An 18,083-nucleotide genomic window follows, 5' to 3' on the forward strand; every position below is an offset into this window, starting at 1 on the left:
AAAAACAAGCATCTCGAATTCCAATCAGTTGATCAAAAAAGAATGTCACAGAAGTGGACAAGGATCCACACAGCGTGTCCACTGCAAGTCAAAGTCTAGCCAGAAGTCAGGAGGAAATGACTGCCGTGGGCCAAACCAGAGCCAAGGACCCTCCGCACACCTGAGTTTTCTCATACGAGAGAAAGGGAAAGGTAGTAACTGGAATTCACGAAAGTGCAGAGTTCCTCAAGGGCAACTCACTTACAGGGCAGTAACCTCCATCACTGTTTCAAAACAAGAATACACAGGGGAGACAACGAGGGTGAACTTCACAGTGCCTCCAAAAGCAAGGGACAGGCAGGCAGTGGCCTGGACTCCACAAGTCTCCAATGCTCAGCATCCAGTCACTCTCACCTCCACTGTCTACCAGGCAGCCCAGAAGCTGTGTCTTCCGCTGGTCCCAGGTGCTGAGGTGGGGGATGATGGTACAGATGTTGAGGTCTGAGAAGTTGCAGTCTTTGATGAAGCAGTCTCCAAGTGGTGGCTCTCCACTTACTTTGCGGGTCAGCAGCAAAAGCATCTCAGGCCATTTCTGTTTTTCCAGTAAGAATTTGAAGAAGGTGCTGGTACAGTCTTGATTAATGTCACAGACAAGGTCAGGAGGAATTTCTTTCAAAAATAAGAGTAAAAACACATTCCAAAAATGTTCATGATTCCTCTTCTTTCCCCAACCACAACCCAACATCTATATATAATTAACATGGATTACAGGTCAGTACTTTTAAGCGCTGGGGATACCACAAACAAGTAATTAATTACTTGAGGCATGTTGCTTAACCACTCATGAACATCAGTGTAAGCAATGACCTTGAGACTTCATGGGAAAATTAGAAATACCCTCTGAAGAATACAGGGCCTGGCCCAGGACACAGAAGAATGATGACTGTGTCTTAAAGCAGAATACTTGAATTCAGAGTATTCTACTGAGATCCAAAGGACAAAAGCCTGACTTGAATTCTGTGTGATATTAAGAGTGTCCTCTCCTAATAAACACTGAAATACAGAGAGATCCTATAGAACAATTAAAAAGTCAAGAGCTGTAAGGTAACCATGAAAGGATGGTTTATCCCTCAGTTCTGAATTTTTTATCATGATAAATAAATGTTTCCATCTGATCTGTAGATGTCTAGAGACAGGATAAGGGTTATCCCTCTTCATGCTCTGGTGAATCTTCAGAGTGGAGAATATTTTAAACAGATCTTCAGCAAGTAGATGGCCAGATTTAGCAAATAAAAACATAAGATGCCAATTAAATTTGAAGTTTAGATGAACAAGAAATAAATTTTTGTGTAAGTATATACATGCAATATTTGGGGACATATTTATACTAAAAATTTTTTCGTCGCCTAACTGAAATTTAAACTCAACAGGGCATTCTGTATTTTGTCTGGCAACCCTACCAGTAAGAAAGCAGGGAGGAAGAGCAGAAGGGGAAAAAATCAAGGATTACCTAAATAAGAGCAACCTGATTTGCATTTGCTAGTTCTTGCTTCCCATCTTTCTCCAAGTTTTCTAAAATGAATATTCATTTTAATATTTAAAATGTTCATTTTAAAATAAGAAGAAATTAAATATAGGCTAGTCTATCATCTTATTTTAACAGGAATCAGAATAAAAGTGTAAAAGGCAAACTACTTAAATAGGCATTTGCAATTTTTGTCCCCCAGAATCTATTTGCTCACCTTCTGGAACAGCCTTCTCCCACCTTCCGGCACTCTCCGTTGACGTAGGGATGGGAGAGAGTAGCATGTGATTTGGGCCTAAGCCAATCAAGCATCTCCATCCTTCTGATCACAGTTAGGAACAGAGGTACACACTGTGATCAAAAGTGAGGCCCAGGACATTTGTTCAAACCACTGGGAGAGAAACAGAGGGGTCCACAAGTCCAGAAATGTGGGACAAGTCAGAGGTTAGAGACCCCAATCTCATCTCCACAGAGTCTGAGATGGTAGCCAGCTGGCGGACAGCTGAGTTGAAAGACGGGAGACAATGGGTCCTGGTGACTTTAGTGAGCTCCCTGAAGCCAGCCTGGCATTTTTATTATGAGAGCCAAAAAAGTCACCTTTTTGCCAATTTTTAGCCCATTTGAGTCTGTCATTTTCAATAGGAAGAGCTATAAATATCCTACCCTATGGCCAGTTATGGATACAAAGAGGAGGAAAAAAGGAAAAGTGAAGGCAGAAAAAAGTCAAAAAGGTTGTGTGGATTAGAGACCCACTCAACTCTGGAAGACAGCTGAGAGAGGGACCTTTGAGAAAGGTACAGAGAGTAGGGAGTTAAGAGGAAAAGGGAAAGTAACCAGGCCGAAGTGAGAGAAAGAGAAATCCACACCAACACACACAACACCCTCCAGAGAAACAAAGAAGGCACAGGAACACAGGCCGTAAGACACAAAGGACATTCCCATCGCATGGGCTTTTATGAGACTTTTACCAAATCCAATTAAATAAGATTTTATTTCCACAACCCTAAGTATAAATGAGGACAGTCTTTATGGGTCATAGAGCAAATGGCATTAAGTCCAAACACCAAAGGCTACCTAGATGTGGTTCGTACAGAATGCCTACATCTAATAGAAAGCGGCCCCATCCTAGAGTGTGTGTAACAGGTATGCTGGTTATCTTTGACTCACTGACACCTAAGGAAGAAAGGCTGACAACCTAGCCTCATCCCAGCCTGTCCCAACAGCTAACAAGTACTAGCATTTTATGTGCAGGACATTAGAGTAAGTGTCCTATACCCATTATCTCATGAGGTTATTTCCCTAGCCAAGGCAAGGGATGAAGACACTGAAGCTTAAAGAGGTTAAGTAATTGGCCTAAGGTCACAAATCTGGTACTCCAATGCTAAACTCCAAGCCTTAAATACAATCATCTGCTGCATACCCTGACTTTTTTTGGGTTTCTCTGGCCATGCCTTCCTGCACTCCGTAAAATTGAGACAACTCAGCCTTATGAATTGTCAGTTTTAAAAATACTAAATTTTATCTACTAAGAATTTCTAGAATCTTCCCAAATTATTAAAATTTTTGTTATCTAAAGTTCTTTTCAGGAAGTTTCCTGATTTCCCCATAATGAAAAAGAACACTCAATTCTACAATAACTTTATATACTCCAATATTAGCCAGGATCTACAGAAGTCAGAAACAGCTATAATACTTTTTAAATGACTGTATATGCAAAGAGAAATTCTAGAAGGACACATAAAAAGCTAGTAACAGGTTGTTCCTGGGGATGGGATTTAGGGGTTGAAGTTCAGGTATACGTAATAGATTTTACACTAAAGAATGCTCTTTGCTATCTGAATGTTTTACCTGTAGATACGTTACCTTTATTTTTTTAAATTAATTTCTGAAAAGACATTAGAAAAGAATTTTAATGAACATAAATCATCTTTAACATAATTGAACACGGTGGAAAAAATTACCTTGGAGAGTAGAAAGGAGGCGCAAGAACCTCTGAACTACATCCTGCTTCAGAAAATTTTTATGCAATAACCGGTTTCCTGAGTTCGCATACTTCACCAGCTGCTCCAGGACCTTCCTGAAAATGTCGTTTTCACTAGTGGGTCCATCACCATTGCTGAATCCTACAAAACAGCACCAGGTGATGCCTCTGAATATAGAAATTGCAGCTGTTACAGATTGCAAAAATAACCACAATCTCCAACCCTCCACATATTCACGTGCTGTGCAATGCGGCTTTGCCGCTCCTCCCATCAAGAAGTGGAGCCTCTTTCCCCTCCACCTTCCCGATTCTGGCCTGGCTTCAGGATTTGCTATGACCAATAGAATGCAGTAGATGTGATTTTTTTCTTTTCTTTTTTTTTTTTTTTTGAGACAGAGTCTCTCTCCGTCACCATGCGGCAGACTGGCATGCAGTGGCACGACCTCGGCTCACCGCAACCTTCACCTCCCAGGTTCAAGCAATTCTCCTGCCTCAGCCTCCTGAGTAGCTGGGACTACAGGCACGCACCACCACGCCCAGCTAATTTTTTTGTATTTTTAGTAGAGACAGGGTTTCACCATGTTGGCTGGGATGGTCTCGATCTCTTGACCTCGTGATCCGCCCGCCTTGGCCTCCCAAAGTGCTGGGATTACAGGCGTGAGCCACAGCACCCGGCCCAGTAGATGTGATTTTTGTGCCAGTTCTGAGCCTGAGCCTCAAGAAACCCTGTATACTTCTGCTGACTGTCTCGAGGCTCTGGCATCCATCATGTAAACAAGTCAGGCTAGCCTGCTGAGAGATAAGAGACAACACAGAACAGGGAGGATCAGCCTAGTCGTCCAAACTGAAGCCCTGCAGATGTGTAAGAACCCAGCCAACATCGCCAAAGACTGCAGACACTTGAAGGAGTTCAAACAAGGCCGTAGGAACAGCCCAGACCACAGTGCTGACACATAGAATCAGGAGATAAACAAATGCTTGTTGTTTTAAGCCACCGAATTTGGAGTCTTTTGCTATGCAGCAACAGATAACTGATACAATTCAGGGAGTGCCAGCAGGAAGAGGGCTTAGCGAGATGGCAACATCCAACTACATGTCAGCCAACCAACTTTCATGTCTTATTTGCAGATAGAAAAGGCCAAGTAAGAAGCCATCTCTCTGGCCAAGAAAGGAAAAACAGTATCTTTTTCATTCAACTTATTCGATAAAGTAGTCACGATGAGAAAACACCTACTGGCTGGGAGCAGAGACTCATACCTGTAATCTCAGCACTTTGGGAGACTGAAACGGGTGGACTGCTTAAACTCAGGAGTTCAAGACCAGCCTGAACAACATGGCAAAACCCCGTCTCTACAAAACGTGTGTGTGTGTGTGTGTGTGTGTGTGTGTGTGTGTGTGTAATTGTGTGTGTTTATATATATACACATATACATATATATATACACACACATACACATATATTTTTAAAATACAAAAATTAGCCAGGTGTAATGGCACATGCCTTTGGTCCCAACTGCTCAAGAGGCTGAAGCAGAAGGATCACCTGAGCCCAGAAGGTTGAGGCTGCAAAGAGCAATGACTATACCACTGCGCTCCAGCCTGGGCAACGGAGCAAGACCCTGTGTCAAAAAAAAGAGAGAGAGAAAGGGAGGGGGAGAAAGAAAGAAAATAGTCACTGATGAAATATTGGGAAAAAGGACAAACTTTTTTATTAGGTACCAAAAATATTTTAAATTAAAACGGAATCTTACGTTCCTAACAGATAAGAGAGCAGAACTGGACATTTATTTTCACATTAAATGAAAAGAGCCTAGCCCAGAGTAACACTAGCATCATTGTGAAGAGATGCACGAATGGCCAACGTCATGTTCTACCAGATTGGGAATACTTTACAAGAGACAGACTATCTGAAAATGGGAAAAAAGTTGAAAGCATCCTTCCGTCAGTTCCCCGGCAGCAGTCGCTAGATTTGCATGCAAGTAGTTTATTGAGGAGGAAGACCAGTAGGGGAGTGGGGGAAGCAGAATAAGGGTGAGAGAGGAGGCCAAGCCCAGGTATGCACTCAGGCAAAGTCCCATAGAGGTGGCCTTGGCCTTATCCCACAGGAAGGTTCTGGAGCGTGAGACACACTTCAGAGTTGTCCCTATGCAAGGCAAAGGAAATGGGCTTTCATATTCTCACATCTAACGATCGGTCACTAGCAACAGGCTGCCTTGGGACAATATAAATTCCCAGACATTTCTGGTTTAAAGAAGCACAAGCAAAACAGGCTCTGTAAGCCCAAAGATACTCCCCTGAAAACAAGCGTTGGGTGCTGGCTTTTTAAACTGCACACACACCAGTGTCAGGGCGCACTCAGAAATGGTAAAAGGGATCCCAGGGGATCCAGGCAGAACTCCGACATCTGCTGCGCTTTCTGACACACGACGGAATCACATTTCAGTAAATCAAGCCAGAACACCAGAAACATATACACATCCACTTCCGGGGCAAATGCCCACTGCCCTCTCTAATCAAGAGACGTTCAGGTGCCAGGCAGAAGGAGGATCATTCGGCAAAGAAAGTCCACGTCACCTTGGCTGGAAGCTCACTGAGATAGAAAACGTGTATAGTAAAGCAGTATGTGGCTAGCATCCCTGGACTCTGCCCTGCCATCTTTAGCCTAAAATACCTACGAAGACACAAAAAACGATAAAAACTCACCGTACAGAAAAAAAAAAATCAGACCTTTGGTAAAGGAGAAACTTCCTTCACTATCAAGCTGATGGAAACTTGCTGCTTGTCGGCCAGATAAAAGCTTTGAAGAAACATCATTCTTCCTCCAGGAAAATAAGTTTAGTAAAAAACTCATATGAAAATGAGCAGAAACATACTAAGATCAACAAAAGAGACAATTAGATGCAGCTGCATAATAAACACATGATTACATGGTTCAGACTTGTTAAGAAGGCAGTTATAGATGAGCAAAAGATTCAAACATCAGGAAAGAAATCAGAGAATAATACAGATGGAAACTTGCTAAATACTGCCAAATGGTATCCTGGGTAGGAGGGCTGTGGGTGACTTGTTTACTTCACTGATCTTTTCTGATTTTGTTTCTAAATTTCCTATAAGCTTAAAAAGAATCAAAGGAAACATCAGGAGACAAAGTTCCTTATGCATTATAATCAAGAGTTCTTAAAAAGATGACTATGTAAGTACTGAACAACAGAAGACTGAATAAGAATGTGCTAACATGTAATCACAATAAATTTGTTTTTATATAAAACCATACTTTTACAAATTTCTAACAATGATCACATTGAGCAAATACAGCAGATCCTCCAGTAACATTTCCTTCAACAGAGTTTCATTATAACACCGATAAGAAAATAAACTGAGTCCCCACCAGGGCAAATGTGTGGAGCAGACACGTTCTTCCCATGTTTGCATGGATTTTCTCTAAGTACTCCGGTTTCCTCCCACACCCCAAAGATGGGCACGACAGATGAACTGGCACGTCTCATTTGTCCCAGTCTGAGTGAGTGTGGATGTGTGAGTGAGCCCTGCAACTAAATGGCATCCTGTCAAGGGCTGGCTCACACCTGGCTCCCTGAGCTGCCAGAATAAACTGGCCACCTGCAACCATGAACTGGAATAACTGGGTAAACACCTTACTCGTTTTTATTAACCTTTCTTAAATGTATGTATGGCTCATATTTATTTCCATGTTTAATATTAGAGGTGTTTTGATCTTTGTTTAGAAGTTTGCTTATGCTTTTGTGACCAAAAATATGCCCCAGGAACTTAACTCTTGTTATCAATTAACCTAACGTAACACTGGTTTCGTTGTACATTTTGCTTAAAGTCGGTTTCCAAGAACCTGTTGATAACATGAAGAGAAGACTTACTGTGTATATATGCAGATTTGAAATTAAAAATTAAAATGCTCTTCTGAAGTTGCAACCAGTCAGAAGTAATATAAAATAAAACAAATTACTTCAAAAAGAGATTTCATTTTTGTCCAAATCTTTTTATAATGTTTAAAAAGCAAAACTGTTAGGTTTTACTACACGTATTTATGTCAAATTTACATTCTCATTGCATTTCTATAAAAGAGAATATAAATATATAACTAGAAATGCATGGAATAAGACTAAATGACCACATCACAAATACAGTAATTTTTTTCTGGCAGGTACTAAGAGAATTAATAGTTTCTTTCCTACGTTTCATACATTTTCTAAATATTGATGAATTTTTAAAAACTGGTTTTGTAAAAAGGAAGAAACAGGACAGACATCCTTTAAGTCAATACCCCATGCCTGCATTGACTGAAGAGGCACTGTCCTGGTGCTGAACCCGCCAGAAAGCAGCTGGCTCCCCACCTGAGAACCAGAGAGAGGAGGCTTCAGAGGCCTGACGTGAGGGACTCGAAAAGGCCAAGAACCAGTGAATCAGAGAGAAGATCACAAACAACAGTGAGGAAAGCAAAGCTTCCAATCTTGCAGCTCTTGGTCCTAAGGAAAAAACTGAGCAGCCACGGCAGCTAGAGAAAGTGGACATGCTGCCCTCTGGTGGTGGCTATGAAAACTGGCTAAAGACCGTTCTATAATCTCGACTCTTTAGGACTAAAGCCTTGCTCCTCAAAGTGGTCCCTGGCATGCCCTGGCAGGAAGTGAGAAATACAGAATCTGAGGTCCTGCTCTGAACCTGCTGAATCAAAATGTGCATTTTAGCAGGCCCCCAAATGATTCATGTACACGTTCAGGTGGAGAAACACTGGTTTACAGAACAGCAGAAATCTTTAGCAAGACCCTTTCTCACCTAGATGCTAAAAGCAGCCCCATCCTAAGAGATGAGCACTGCTATTATCAGCAAAATGGGGTACAGCAAACTTTAGGAAGAGTCAAGGGAGAAAGTATCTTTCATCAGAGTCTGTAAATTGGAATGTTCATTCATCTAGATGTTAAGCAACCCATATCGTAATGTTACTGTACTCAGAACCAGAGATGTGAAAAACAGGTGTCAGGCACAGGTACAGCTCCCTAGCAGCAGCTCTTTCTAAAGATAATGAATGCTTCCATCTGTCCCTTTAATGGATAGGATGGGGAAGGAATAAGGTCCATAAAAACAGAGTAGATCCACCTTCAATTCCCATGGACCTGGGCCTCCTCTTTTGATTCTCCTGCAGTCTCCTCAGCTACTGTTCTGGATAGAAAGACTTTCTGGGGGCTAAAGTCTAAAGCTACACTATCCCGTACATGGCCACTAACTTACATAAAATCACAGTTAATTAAATAAAATTAAATTTCTGGTTCTTCAGATACATGAGCCACACACATTTCAACTGCTCAACAGTCACATGTGATGATTGGCTACCATATCAGACCAGAACAGGTAGCTGAACATTTTCATCATCTCAGAAATGTATATTTCACGGACCTGGTCTAGAAAGGTCCCACAGCCCCATATTGGGTTTTATTTGTGCCATCGGTAAAATCTTTGAAACAAAACCTATACATATAACTCCATACAACTCTCTGGATGTATAAAGGAATGGTGATATTCAGTACACAATTTCATTCAAAGATCATTACTTATAGAGATCACATTTAGAGACTGGCCTCCAAGAGTTCTACTGCTGGGCCAGGCACGGTGGTTCGCGCCGGTAATCCCAACACTTTAAGAGGCTGAAGTGAGTGGATCACCTGAGGTCAGGAGTTCAAGACCAGTCTAACCAACACAGTGAAACCCTATCTCTAAAAAAATTCAAAATTAGCCAGGGGTGGTGGTGCCTGCCTGTAATCCCGGCTACTCAGGAGGCTGAGGCAGGAGAATCGCTTGAAACTGGGGGGCAAAGGTTGCAGTGAGCAGAGATCGTGCCATTGCACTCCAGCCTGGGCAAGAAGAGCAAAACTCCATCCCCAAAAAAATAAAAAGTTCCACCACCTAGAATACTTTGGGAAATATTCGACTGCACCTTGCCAGCCCTTCCTGATTAACTTATCCTCTTTATAGATTTTTTTTTTCACTAGTTCCTTTCACTCATGTTTCTCTATAGTCTTTCAATATTCTTCTATCATGGCAAGAAAATCTGTGTGACCAATGCTCTGGAAAACTTTACAGTTTTCTAACATCCAACAAGTTTACCATTGAGTATGGAGGGCTTTAGGCTTGACTGCATCCACTAGCATCACAGGCTACCTGGTGAACCAAAAGAGGAACGATGCACAGTCCTCTCTGCATGCTTCTCTGCCCAGCAAGTACAGGTGAGTTCTAATGAGTGAAAAGGGGACAGACTGCGATTCTACTGAGTCTATTCTCGATTCCAAACCCAGGTCACAGATTTAACTGGTGAAGGAGATAGAGGAGAAGGGAGAGCAAGAACCTTGTCTCAGAAGATGAGGTATTTTAGGATTAACAGATATTCAAGGATTCTATTATACAAGGAAACAAAAAAAAAAAAAAAAACTAAAACCTTAAAAACTAAACCAACATGAATGACTTATGCTAAAGACTTTAACACTAAATGAACATACACAGTACTCTAAGAACTGAGATAAAAATTAACAAAAGATGGCCGGGCGTGGTGGCTCAAGCCTGTAATCCCAGCACTGTGGGAGGCCGAGGCGGGTGGATCACGAGGTCAAGAGATCGAGACCATCCTGGTCAATATGGTGAAACCCCGTCTCTACTAAAAATACAAAAAATTAGCTGGGCATGGTGGTGCGTGCCTGTAATCCCAGCTGTTCAGGAGGCTGAGGCAGGAGAATTGCCTGAACCCAGGAGGCGGAGGTTGCGGTGAGCCGAGATCGCGCCATTGCACTCCAGCCTGGGTAACAAGAGTGAAACTCCGTCTTAAAAAAAAAAAAAAAAAATTAACAAAAGATAAAATTTGCAGGCTGGGCGCAGTGGCTCACACCTGTAATCCCAGCACTTTGGGAAGCCAAGGCAAGCGGATCACAAGGTCAAGAGATCAAGACCATCCTGGCTAATATGGTGAAACCCTGTCTCTACTAAAAATACAAAAAATTAGCCGGCTGTGGTAGCACACCTGTAGTCCCAAGCTACTCCGGAGGCTGAGGCAGGAGAATCACTTGAACATGAGAGGAGGAGGTTGCAGTGAGCGGAGATCGCATCACTGCACTCCAGAGCGAGACTCCATCTCCAAAAAAAAAAAACAAAAAAAAAGCAGCTTCAATCTCCCTCACATAAAGCTTTTCTCACTTTGGTTGGCAACTGCAATAATCCATAGCCTGGCAGGCTATCTCCCATCCCAACACATGCCCTCTACAAGCTGCCTGCAACTTGCTGCCCACTTGCACATTCAAGGGAAGGAGGGTTTCTAGGAAAGCACATTTAAATAACTGCAAGAAATGCATGCTAACCACCTATTGAGTATTAATCAATCTAGTCCATCAATCATCAACATCCAAAGAGCAGAAGATAATCAGGGAAAAACAATAGCACAAAAGAGAAGCAAGAAAATGAGTCAGGCCAGGAGAGGTGGCTCACACCTGTAGTCCCAAAACATTGGGAGGCCGAGGCAGGTGGATCACTTGAGGTCAGGAGTTCAAGACCAGCCTGGCCAACATGGCAAAATCCAGTCTCTACTAAAACTACAAAAATTATGCAGGCATGGTGGTACACGCCTGTATTCCCAGTGACTTGGGAGGCTGAGGCAGGAGAATCACTTGAACCTGGGGGGTGGAGGATGCAGTGAGCTGAGATCACACCACTGCCCTCCAGTCTGGGTGACAGAGCCAGACTCTGTCTCAAAAAAAAAAAAAAAAAAAAAAAAAAAAAAAAAAAAACAATGAGTCACTAACCTCAAAAGTAATATAAATAATTCAGATAATTCAGGGAAGAAATGAGAAAGTTTTTTTTTTAATTATTTGCTTTTTCAAATGCAATTCAAGAAGATGTGGCAAACATAAAGCATGCATAGCTGCTACAGATAAGAAACAATCAGAACAAAAAGAGCTCTTAGAAATTAAAACCATGATTTTTTGAACTTAAAAATGCAGCAATGGACAAGCTGAATTATAAATGAAGAAGTTTTAGACCAATTTAAAGATTTGGGAATAAAAAAGGAGTAACAGGGAAAGGTACACAGACATATATTGTAAATTCAAGAAGCTCATCCATTTAACAGTAGTGGCAAAGAGAAAAGGGACTTGGAGGGGAACAAAATAATAGAAGATAATTTCCCTCGGCTAAGAAAACAGAATCCAAGAGGCCACAGGTGCCAAGCCGGAAGAATGAGGAAGGACCCACGTCTAGATACCTACTAGGGAAATTTCAGAACTCCAAGGACAGAGAAAATTCTAGAGGGGGAAAAAATGAGACTGACATCAGACTTCTATCAGTAGCAATGGGGGCTAGAAGATAATGAAATAACGTATACAAAGTTGTGAGGAACAAGGTTTTACAGTATATTTCATAAACCTAAGACACCATAGAAATTGATGGAACATACCAGAAAAGGCTGCCATTAAACTATGACACATCACTGTTCCCATCTCAAAGATGTTAAAATCAGGGAGGGGAGTGTAACTTACTCTTAATGAAATACAATGCCCGTGTTCAAATTATCCATCAATATGAGAATAAAAGAAAGACATTTTCAAAAATTCTGTAGTCTACTATCTATCTCTCCTCCATGAAAAACTTACTTGACCAGGTACTCCAACATATCAAGAAGGAAGTCTATGTGGATAACATTAGCCATAGGAGTCACGTATGAGCAAAAACTACAACAAGTATAAAAACATACACGTTTCATTAAACTGAGATGCATAAAGAGTATCACATTTAAAGAGCAAAGTTTTGAGGACATTTGGTGCTTCTTTTCTGTGGGTCTGGCCATGTTACTAGTTGTAGAAAGAGTAACATTTACATAATCACACTACCATGCAAATGTCATTTGCTGATTTTCAATTTTTAGAATCAATCTATAGATGAAGCATGAAAAAAAAAAGAAACAGAATATAAATGATACAAATAGCATTACTAGACAAAATCCAACAAACAGGACTGACACCACCTAGCACTTCAACTTTTACACATCTTGTCAGCAGATGCTGTCCCAAATTGATAAATCAAGATATAGATAGATAGATGTAAATTTTAAATTGTTGGCTATAATTTTTTCTAAAGAATAGACTTGATTTTTGTTACCTCATATTCTAATTATTTTTTCTGTGTGTGTGCATGCATAGGAAAAAAAAATTACCCATACTGTCCAAAGGTGGATTTGGAAAAGTTCCCAGAATGACGTAGCATCTCTCTAAATAAGAGAAGTCTCATTCTATCTTTAAAAAAAAAAAAAGTTTTTGAAAGATTGGTAGGTCTCACTTCCATAGATAGATAGATAGATAGATAGATAGATAGACAGATAGATAGATTGATTGATTTACCAAGAAAAGATAAACTGATTTGTATCTAATATCACAAAACCAGTTTTATCCCCCCAAAAAGTTAATTCACTGAAAGCTATACCTGATAGGTCCTTAGAACACGTAGCTAGCTTTTCCAAGTGGCTGTTGATTTTCTCGATGGCCTTGAAGTTCTTATTCCTCTTCAGGACATCCACAGCAGACCGAGACTGTCGATCCAGCAAAGTGGGATCTGCTCCAAAGCGCAGGAGCATCTGTACATCCTCTGTTTGTCCTAGGGTAGGCCAAAATGAGAAGGGGGGTTTGTCATGGTTCCTTCCATAAGGAGATGTCCCCATGAGTGCTCTTCTTCTCAGTCTTCTCCCAAGCAGCCCAGGGCAAGAGGACCAGGGTCCTCTGTTTGCGGAGCCTGAACTGCTAGCCTCAGGTGGTCCGCCCAACTCCCTGAAGCAAGGAGTTCTGTGTGGAGTGGGAAGGACAATAGCTTTCAAGAGGTTCAGAAGTACGCTCCTCTCTACCTTTCTCCCCTCTCCTTGGTAACAAACAGGGAGAGGGGGAATCTGGTTACTAGGCAACAGTTACAGCTGTAAGGATAACATCAAGCTGTGACTTCAGAATTCTTTATTCCTTTGAGAGGAAACAAAATATTCTTCCAGAAGAAAAGTCTGCCTGGAGACAGGACATGAAAGCAGTGATTGCTTTGGCATCAGGGGCTGTTTTTTGTCACTGTTACCACCCTCCCAGCCCCAACTCCCTGGCTGCTAACTCCATTTGCTGCTCTGATGTATCTGTTTGCCGAGTATCAAGGTATCTCTGTGGTCATAGATGCAACTGTTTGCAGAATGAAACAGGTATATCCCTGGGGGTACACAAAGACTTAAGTGGGCACAGAGAGTTAAATTAATCAGTACCTAATCTCACTTCCATATGTAAACTTTCCTAAAATTCACCTCTTGAGACCGTCTTATTTCCTACCCATGGAGAATCTCACTGTGGTGAGCAGAATTCTAAGCCCCCAAGATTCTTGACCTGCTGCTGTGCATCCACACCTTTTCCCAGTTATTCAATCAAATACTAATCTAGGTGCTGACGTGATGAAACTTTGCAAATGAAACAAAGGTCCCAAATCAGTTTACCTTAATATAGGGAGATCATCCAGGAAGGCCTGATCTAATCACATGAGTCCGAAAGGTCAAAGTTCTAGAGATCAGAGATTCAGAGTATGAGAGGGGTTTCATGCACAAGAAATTCTCCTCTGCTGGTTTTGAAGATACCGGAGACAGAAAAAGGAATGTGTGTGGCCTGCAGAAGCTGAGAGCAGCCTCTGGCTAATTAGAGCAGCCTCTAGCTAATAACCAGCAGCAAATCTGGGACCTCAATCCAACAATGGCAAAGAACTGGATTCTGCCACAACCATGTGAGCTTAAAAGAGGGCCCAGAACTCCAGATGAGAACACAGCCAAAGCCAACACCTTGATTTCAGCCTTGCAAGACACTGAGCCAAAAACTCAGTCACATCATGTCACTCTACTGACCTACAGAACTAATAAATGGGTGTTGTTTGAAGCCACCAAGTGTATGGTGACACAGCATAACTATAGTATACTGCCCCAAAGGAGACCTCCAAGTAATCAACCCAAAGGACAATTAACACTGACACCTGCAAAACCTCCTTTAAAAGGCATTACATAATCCATCCCCTTCCTACTTCCCCCCAGAATTTTATTTTTATGTTTAACAATTATAGAAACTTTACTATATTTATGTTGTTTTGATAAGCTCCATATTGATAATTAGTAATAATTCAATCCAGAAAAAAAAGTAATGCTTAGAACCTTACAATCACAGAAATGTTGGAGGGCATCATTTCCATTCTATTAAATACAAGTGAAGACATGAAATAACAGTTTTATTTTTAAATATCGATGTATACAAAATTATAAAAATTACGCAAAATTCCAGACGTCAACTTAAACACATGCAGAGAGGTACACAGGTTTTCAAAATTCTTTCAGGGCATAAGGAAGCAAAATTTGAAAACCACCAACTAATCAGAATCACTTTTTTGTCTGGCCAGTATCTATTCCTCCCTTTTCTGAGAATCATTCAGTCTTTCTTTGAGAAGGCACCTCCTCTCTCTCAGTCTTACCTGATTTGATGGTGTGAACACCAGACGGACAGACACGCACCCCTGTAACAACCACATTCTCTACCACTTCACCAACCCCCAGGTCCAGGAGCTAAAACTTCCCCAGGTTCTGGCCACTCAGATAATTCTATTCCTCTGGCTCTGTCCCATACCCTCTTCCAGGAGCTAAATTCTTGCCAGGGTCTTGCCAATCAGATCATTCCATTCTTCTGGCTCTAGTGATTAACTGGTTCATAGAGGACATGTGACCAGTCAGTCTCTAAGACACACTAGGAGAACCTGTACTGAACTATTGGGAGGAGGTATCCTCTTTGACTGAGACTGCCAAATCAGCAGAAAGTAAGCCTGAAGGTTCCGGTGGCCTTAACTGAAAGGCAGCCCGTCTAAAAATGAACCTGACAGAAAAAAGAAATAACTACAAACAGCTATTGATGGAAACAAACCAACCCAGCGACTCTCCCAACACCACTTTCAAAACGAACGTATCAAACTTGACTTTCATTAGAATGTAGTTATTTCCTCACACAAAGGACTAAGAGGTAAGAGAGATTCCTGAAGACAGCTTTGGAGCAAGCACTGGAACCAACTTTGGAGTCTTCAGTCACATGAGACAATAAATTCTTTTTCTTGCCTAAACCAGAGTGTAGCTTGTAACCAAGACAGATGCCATGATCCAACCTCGCTTCAATTCTAGGAGCTAGCCATATATCTGGGCTTGGGTTCTGCTGCTGCCCAGCTCTGGGGAGTTCCTGAGTCTCTGCCATCCTGGGCCTCTCAAATCACTAAGCACCAGAGCCAATGAGGCCACTGTAACAACAAGCACCCACCTCTCAAATCACTAAGCACCAGAGCCAATGAGGTCACTGTAACAACAAGCACCCACCTCTCAAATCACTAAGCACCAGAGCCAATGAGGTCACTGTAACAACAAGCACCGACCTCTTCAAATCACTAAGCACCAGAGCCAATGAGGCCACTGTAACAACAGGCACCCACCAATCTACAAACGAAGCTGAAGATTTCTAAAGCCCTACTGACAGTGCAATTTTTTCAAATGGGTTTAAAATTTAGACCAACTTAAATAATCTGGAGAGTTCTTGATTCTCTATGTACCAAAAAATACTTAAGAAGGAGATAACAAACGCACACAGTGTTCAGGCAACATTTCTGGGGTTTAAGTTAGCAATAACTTTCAAAATCCAAATACATACCAATATGATAACACATCTTAAACACACATGCTTTTACTTGTACATCACAAAATATTTGCAGAAAAAAAATACAAGATATTAGTAACATTCATTCCTTGGTGCCTGACAGAGGTAGAATAGAAACCCTTGATGTATATATTTTGTACCTTTTGATTTTTGAATATATTTAAAATTTCAACAAAATTAAAATATATCCAAATAAATAAAATGTACAATTCCTTCAAACAAGCTATTTCTCAACTAGGAAATCATCCTATAGATACAATCCCACTGATTCACAAACATGAACATAGAAGAATGGTCTCCAAGCATTGTTTTCCATTGCAAAATGAACTAAAATACATTTAACCATCTATCAGTCACATATGGTCACAATAAAGTATTCTATGAGCTGTTAAAAAATGAAACTGCCATGCAGATACTATTAGGGAAAGATGACTAAGGTACATCGTTCAGTGAAGAAAGCAATTTGCTGAACAGAATGTAGAGTGTAGCTACATTTATATTTAAAAGGGAAAAAAACTGGCATTATTAATAGACATTACTGAAAAGACTCACAAAAAACATTTTAGTAGTTGATTTTGTAGACAGAGATTACTTTTCATCACATTCTTTGGAAGTGTCTGAATTTTTTAAACAAATATAAAACTATTTATTGACCATCATTCACCAGTATTTTTTTTATACACCAGGGGAGGGCGCGAACACAGTCCCCACTACCACAAATTATGCAGTCGAGTTTCCCACATTTGGGGAAATCGCAGGGGTCAGCACATCCAGAGTGCAATGGATAAGCCTCACCCTGGGAAAACCACCTTCGTGATCATGGTATCTCCCCTGCCAGGTAAGTATTCATTCACCACTATTTTAAATAATAAACGATACACAGTTGGATAACATTCTGATTAATGCAAAGTTGTGTTTCCTGGCTTCTGCTGAACTAGTAAAGTAAATACTAAAAAGACTGAGCTACATATAAGGAATGAGTTGAGGTAAAGAAAAAACACGGGAGTCAATCGTTTAGATCCAGGGTCCCAGCCCCTCAGCTGTGGGCAGGTGCTGGTCTACGGCCTGTTAGGAACCAGCCGCACAGTAGGAAGTGTGCAGAGGACAGCAGCATCACCGCCTCAGCTCCACCTCCTGTCAGATCAGCAGCAGCGTTAGATTCTCAAGGAGTGCAAACCCTACTGTAAACTGTGCCTAAGTGGTATCTAGGATCTATATTGACACTCTTGAGAATCTAATTAATGCCTGGTAATCTCAGGTGGAACAGTTTCATCCCAAAATCATCCGCCTCTCCCACCCCTCCACCACACCCCACCATCTGTGGAAAAATTGTCTTGCACAAAACCAGTCCCTGGTACCAAAATGTTGGGGATCGCTGGTTTAGATTACTAGAGTTTGTTCACTCATTTATAGCAGTAGATCCTAAACTGCCAACATCTCTAACCATCTAATTAGCTTCCATGAGCAACGTCTTAGATATTCCATGAATCATGATCTTGTAGTCAATGCAGCAACAGGGATTTCAACTTACACGTTCTTACCTATAAGCAAGAGCTACACAACTAGAATACATGGATACCAGGAGAGAAAAAGACACTAGGGCCTGCTTGAGGGTGGTGGGTGTAAGAAGGGAGAGGATCAGAAAAAAACACTTATCAGGTACTAATCTTATTACCCAGGTGGTGAAATGATCTTTATACAAAACCCCATGACACCCAGTTTACCTATATAATAAACCTGCCCATGTACTCCCACCAATCTAAAATAAAACTTCAAAAGAAAGAAAGAAAGAAAGAAAGAAAGAAAAAGAAAGAAAGAAAGAAAGAAAGAAAGAAAGAAAGAAAGAAAGAAA

At 41.2% G+C, this 18,083-nt stretch overlaps 1 protein-coding gene and 1 non-coding gene across 4 annotated transcripts in view; both read right to left on the bottom strand.

Annotated features, from left to right (window-relative positions):
* Window positions 1-18,083, bottom strand: part of TRANK1 (tetratricopeptide repeat and ankyrin repeat containing 1) — a 123,145-nt gene that overhangs the window by 34,544 nt on the left and 70,518 nt on the right. For 2 of the 3 annotated variants that reach the window (XM_032269764.1, XM_032269772.1), the window contains exons 9-11: window positions 12,969-13,139; window positions 3,466-3,627; window positions 394-648 (exon numbers count right to left, since the gene is read on the bottom strand). In XM_032269764.1, coding sequence (XP_032125655.1) covers window positions 394-648; window positions 3,466-3,627; window positions 12,969-13,139 — 588 coding nt within the window. The other variant, XM_032269778.1, reaches the window with a different exon arrangement.
* On the bottom strand, window positions 16,916-17,077 carry LOC116545029. The gene has a single exon (XR_004266158.1). It is a non-coding gene; the product is annotated as a U1 spliceosomal RNA (small nuclear RNA).

Source organism: Sapajus apella, unplaced genomic scaffold (assembly GCF_009761245.1).
Source record: "Sapajus apella isolate SASKATOON/1434 unplaced genomic scaffold, GSC_monkey_1.0 scaffold4, whole genome shotgun sequence".
NCBI lineage: Eukaryota > Metazoa > Chordata > Mammalia > Primates > Cebidae > Sapajus > Sapajus apella.